The sequence below is a fragment of the Phoca vitulina genome, unplaced genomic scaffold, assembly GCF_004348235.1.
Source record: "Phoca vitulina isolate PV1807 unplaced genomic scaffold, GSC_HSeal_1.0 scaffold17, whole genome shotgun sequence".
NCBI lineage: Eukaryota > Metazoa > Chordata > Mammalia > Carnivora > Phocidae > Phoca > Phoca vitulina.
Genome location: NW_022589720.1, coordinates 27641925 through 27648036, shown reverse-complemented (window position 1 = coordinate 27648036; position 6112 = coordinate 27641925). Strand labels below are relative to the sequence as shown.

Sequence of the window (6112 nt, the reverse complement as noted above, 5' to 3'; positions counted from 1 at the left end):
CTCAGTTCATGTTTCTTCATGAGACATTCAGATGAAGGAAGGACGAGTTCATATTGGTGAAGAGACTCAGTTCTCAGGTTTGTTCCCTCTGGTTCTACCAACCAATCCACATCAGACAGAACCTAGACACTGTTTCACTTTTTGCTTCCTTCACATTTGGGTTTTTTGTTTACTGTTACACAACAAATTTACACATGTGACTCTGGTCACTTTACCTTTTCAACAGAGTGAGGATAAAGATTCTAGAAATGGCTGTGCAAGGGCTCTGCAGCCTGTAGGGATATACTATAACCATTTGGTTTTCTGGTACATTCTTAAGGAACAGATTACATTGAAAAGCAAGAACTGCCAGAATCATCTACTGTTACTAGTCAGGATCACTCCCTCCAGAAGTAACAGATACAAACTCACAGGCTGAGCCTCCTGGGCTCTATAATTTTCATTGACTGTCAGGATCATCATTCATTCTTTCAATGCTGGACACACACAAAGGGTATCTTACATTCAAACTCATTTGTTCTTCATTCAGGTTTTATTGATTGCCCCCTGAATGTCAGACATGGCAAGTACTGATGATTTAAAACTATTGACTTAATGAAATAAGAAGAATTCTCAGAGTTTTGACACCCAAACAAAATTGAAGCTTACTTCGGGTTGAGTGAGGTGCATCCAACTACTAGGTAAGTTGTTTGTTCCAAGGTTTAGGGTTACCAGATCCAGCAGGATGTCAGTAAATGCTTTATGTCCTATTATGCCTACGGTAAAATGAAAAATATTTTTCCAATTATGTTATGTGACAGGGACTTTGTTTCTTTTGCTAAAAGAGAACAAAAATGGATATTTGTATAATCACTTTATTCATATTATTTAAAACTGTAACCTTTAGAGAACAGAAGACATTTGAAAACATAAGAATAATAAGTTTCCTGAGGCACTCTCATTATTGTGTCTCAGCTAAGTTAAAATGTCTTTTTTGGCCGGGTAATAAATCATTTCAGATTGGGCAAAATACTGAAAATTTATACTTTAATTTGGAACCTTCCTTTGACTTTTTGCTCAGAGTAGAATTAGTAGAATTAAAAAAAAAAAAAACAACTGTAAGTTTTCCTATATGCAGTAGAGGACAAGAGTAAAATATTTTGGTGAGTATGGGATAAAGGTGTTTCAAATGCACACAAATCACCACTGTTATCAAGGTAACACATTTATCCTCATTTTGTACTTGGCTCAGAAGAGATTATTTTTTTGTTTTGTTTTTGTAAATGCAGGGAGACTTGAATTGTTAAGTTACTGGACTGGAAGTGATAATTTAATTATCCAATTGGCTCAATATTCCAAAGTATTTCATAAAAGATCACTAACCTTTTAAGTGCTTTGCTTTTATACATTAATCCATTTTTACCCTGTCCAAAAGAGAAGTCTGTTTTGTCTGTCTCTCATTTCAAATTGCATGCGCATGCATTAAAGAAAGAAATAGGAAAACAAAATAAATGAATCTGCTTAAAAAATGTCTGTCTAACCCCTCTGACAGAAGTACCTTCTAGAGTCAGGAGAGACTCCTACATGTATTTGGGTCTTTCAGGTCCAGAGTATAGAGCTATCTTCCTTGTTTAGAAATAAAAAGAGTAGAAATAGAAACAGATGTAGCATCTCAAATTTTTCTTTTTACATCTGAATTTTTGGCATTTATAAAAGTCCAATGTGAACCTTAACATTTCTTATAACCTTTAAGAAAATGCACAAATCCTTTTAAAATGTCAGTGGTTCAAACCAAATACACAATTTTGAGATCTGGAAGTTAATTTTTTGGGTGGCAAGTGCAGAATCTTTCTTCCTTTGATATGCCTGACCATCCAACAGGTCATTCAGAAATAAATTCTCTATCCTTTTTGATCAAAGCTGAGTATCCAATTTTATAGAGATGAGAAACATTTTCCCAAGGAGTGGAATGTTCAGTAAGATGAGCTTTATTTTCAGTAAAAACCACGTTGGATTTTAGATAAGTTAGAAATAATCACTCATGTTCCTCAAGATGAAGCCATAAATAAAATCTATTTTATGAATCCATGAAGAAACTCAAAGTATTTAAAAATTCTGGTAGAGATGCAATATGTTTCCACTGTCTTTAATAGCTATGGTGCAAGCAAAGTGTTGTAAGACAATACTTCCAGCTTACATAGCAATTGTTTATCTGGTGACCTTAATGTGAAATGTGAAAACTTTTTAATATTTGACCTGGTCACCTACATGGCCAAGGCATATGGCAATATGACCTTCACATGAAATATGATAACATAAACAGAGAAACTTAGAAGTCTTATTCATGGATCCCCCCCCAAAATACCTCTTTTTCAGTTTGGCCCTAAGTTAGTTATTTAATGCAGATGTCATTTACAATTATCCAGGAAAGATGTTAATTGTATGCCAGGCCCAAGGGAACTCAGACCATAAACATAGTCTAGTCACCTTTAGCAGTAACTCTGCAAGAGATGACATCAAAATAACACCATTGCTTAGAAGTATCACCTCCATCTAAAGAATGTGAAAGAATGTGTGGATGTAGAAGTAGACTTAAGTACAGGAAGGGGTGCCTGGGTGGCTCAGTCGGTGGCTCAAGTCGACTCTTGATTTCAGCTCAGGTCATGATCTCAGGGTCCTGGGATCGAGCCCCGCATTGGATTCCACATTCAGTGGGGAGTCTGTGTCAGGATACTCTCTCCTTCTCCTCCTTCCCCCCCCCCCGCCCCCCGGCTTGCTCCCTCATGTGCATGCACTCTCTCTCTCAAATAAATAAATAAATAAATCTTCTTCTTCTTTTTTTTTTTTAAAGAAAAGTACAGGGTATTTTTGCTTTGTCTGAAAAATGCCAAATGCCTTCTGTGTTTGATGTGAAGACTGGTTACTATTTTACTTCTAAATTTCATATTAAAAAGATTTTGTTTTTGTTTTGATCAATGACAAAGTCAACATTTGTCATATTACTATTCACTTTCATAAGGGCTTTCTGAGTTTGATGAACAAGCAGAATTAGGTCTCGTGTCACCAGTGGAAGACAGTGTTCTTGTATTCCATAAATGGATAGCTTTCCGAGGGTCAAAATTATTAATATCTGAAGAATTCAACTGGATTATCAGGAGGTCCATCATACTTTCAGCCTTGATCTTGGCATGCATTTGTGACTTGGCGCGTTTCATCTGACTAAAGCCACGTTCTGCCTCTGCGGAACTTGCAGGGAGGGTCAGCACTAGGTCCACTAATGTCAGGATATTTGGATACTTGTGTAAGTAAACAGAATTCACAAAATCCCAGGTCAATTTGCGGATGTTCTGAAATCTAAGGGGTGGGAGGAGAATGAAAAATGTAAAAGATTGAGACTCCCAAGTTTCATTCAAATATTTATAAATACCAACTATGCTTACCTAGCATATATCTCTAATTTCAACCTGCTCCATTCAGTGTCTACTTCCTCGATCTCCACATTGGCAGCTTCCAGTACTGGTTCATAATGGGCAATCAGTATAGATACCTCTTTTTCTCCAAATTCTGCTATCGATACACAAGAGAAAAAGTCAAGATATGAAAGAAACCTACAGAGGATCAAAGAACAGTAGGTTTGGAGGTAGTGCGTATAGGGTACCTGGGTTTATCTTTGCGGGCCACAGTTTAAAGCTCCCAATCATGGTAGCCTTCACCACATCCTGGCTGGCATCTCTGAAGCAGCCTTGCAGCCTCTTGATAAGATGTGTTAAGACTGTGTTTCTTACATCAGAAATGTCTCCCTCTCCTCCCAGGCAGTTACCATGAAAGTGAGTGACAGAATCCACCCAACGTTCTTTTGGTCCTGGTCTGGGGAGGAAAAAAAATCCCCCAAGTAAACAATTAAATGAAAAGGCACCTGGCAAATAATGTCCCCAGTCATACTGTCTAAGTTTGACATTTGACATTCCCCAATTCCTCACTTTGTTTGATATATTCTGAGCATTTCCAGTGTTGACTCTAACATGGCAAATATGTCAGCAATGGAAGAATTTCTGTTCTGATTGACACGGGAAAGAATGCTAAGTACATTAATGACATCCACTAAGAAATGGATGAATTTAACAATGTCTGCTTGGAGAAGGAACACTAGGAGTTCCTTGGCTTTCTGATGACTGGTGTCACTTCTGTCTTCATCTGCCTGTAACATAGATCGGGAATAAAATAGCAGTTTATCGTTCTTAAAATTAGTATTTCAAATTGCTCCATAAAGATATTCTCTGCCACTCTGGAAAACTAAAACAGTATGGTATGTCAAAATTACTTACCGAAAGCAATTGCTGGACTATTGCAGGATATCCCTTGAGAAAGTTCTGGAGGGCTGCCTGTAATTCCTGAAGCCACCTCCTGCCCCCTACTTGCGAAGGCATCACAGGCCGAAGGTGAAGGCTTTTGAAAGCAGTCATCAGAGAACTCCTGAGAAGAGGGGAACTGTGGTAGAAGTGGTAAATGCTGAGAAGAAGGTTTCTGACATCGTTGTACAGGGGAATGCTCTGGAACACTGCCTTGTAAGATAGTTCAAGATGATGTGCAAAGCAGTACACAGTCAGTGCACATGGCTGGATTTCTCTTAAAAGCAGAGCCACCCCATTGTTTTCTCCCTCTGAGCCCGGGACACCATCACTTCCAAAACCAACCAGTTTCTTTGCCCAGTCTTGGTTCGATAGCTTAAGTTGAAGATTTCTTTCTAGAGTTTTCTCAATGGCATTTCTTATTGCCAAAGGATCCTTCTTGTCTACTGTCTGTACCCCAACAATTTGGCAATGCACTTTTCCTGCACGTGCAAACTGCACATAGACAAGTTCAGCTTCCTCGGTTGAACTGTCTGTGATTCCATCACTGAGGACAGAGAAAAATTTACTTTGTTCTAGTTTCTCTCTTAGATTCCTCCGTTCCACTTCAGGGATAAAATACGTAAAGGTTCTTGCTGATTTGTTAGTTCTGAATACTGGACCAATGTCAATCCCCTTCATATCATCCAACTTGCACATCCAGATAAAGTCTTTGAGGGGACGTCCCGTCTTGGCAATAGCATGGCATGATCTGAATAAGTTCTCTATTCTCCCAAGGGTGATTTTGCTCATGATTGTCACCATGAGCTCTGTGGTGGTGCAGTTCACTGGAGAACCACTCATTGCTTCCTTTAATGAAGCCTTGGCATGAGCCTCACTAAGATGATATACGTTGAGAAATTCTGTCCTAAAGTTGTCAGTGCCGTAAAAAAAACTCACTTGATTTCCCCTTGACTTCACTCCGTGCTTACAACACAGGCCACAGAACATAAGATTTAGTATCTCATCATATATAAGCCAAGGGTATTTTTTTAGCCAGATTTTCAAAAATTGATTGTTCCTCCTTGGAAGGTAATGGTCAAGCTTCTGTGGCCTTTTCTGCTTTTTAGTGATTTGGTTCAGATCATCTGGAAGATCCCTGCCTTTAAAATAACTCCACATTGTTATTTTCAGTAATCACCAACATCTACCCTCAGTTTTGTCTACTCTCTGCCCCTAACACATGCTCATTATTTCTGGAAAAAATTACAGTGAGTGCTTACAAGTAGTACGTCAGCCATTCTGGTTAGTGTTTTAAGTGGCTTATACCATTGAATCCTCATAATCCATCATCCCTATTTTATAGTTGAGAAAATGGACCAATTACCTGTCATTTTATGGATAAAAACACCTAGGACACAGAGAGGTTAGTTTGTTGGATGTCACAGTGCTCAGAAGTGGTGGAGTTGGGGATCACTAGCAGGTGGTCTGACTCCACAGCCCCCATGCTTACCTACTTCACTATTACAGGTTTCTCATAAGGGCAAAGGGTGCTATGTTCTTCTGCACTCTAGAATCTGGTTCTTATGCATAAGAGGGACATTGCTTTTTGCTGACATTTGCTTCCTGTGGTGAGAAGGAAGAGTAACAGGACACGCACAGCAGCACAGTCTAGAAGGTTCGCCTTGGCCATCTCTTCCTTCCCGCCACAGGCCCGCCTCCTGTGGCAGTACCAGAGCCAACCTGTTCATTTACAGAAAGGGCTTGAGGCTTTGAGATCCATCCTACATGGTTTCAAGGAGCTG

General features: G+C 39.1%; 1 protein-coding gene across 1 annotated transcript in view; it reads right to left on the bottom strand.

Moving 5' to 3' along the window:
- SPEF2 (sperm flagellar 2) overlaps window positions 1–6112 on the bottom strand; it is a 165936-nt gene that overhangs the window by 22747 nt on the left and 137077 nt on the right. The window contains 1 exon segment of the mRNA XM_032415247.1: window positions 649–755. Coding sequence (XP_032271138.1) covers window positions 649–755 — 107 coding nt within the window.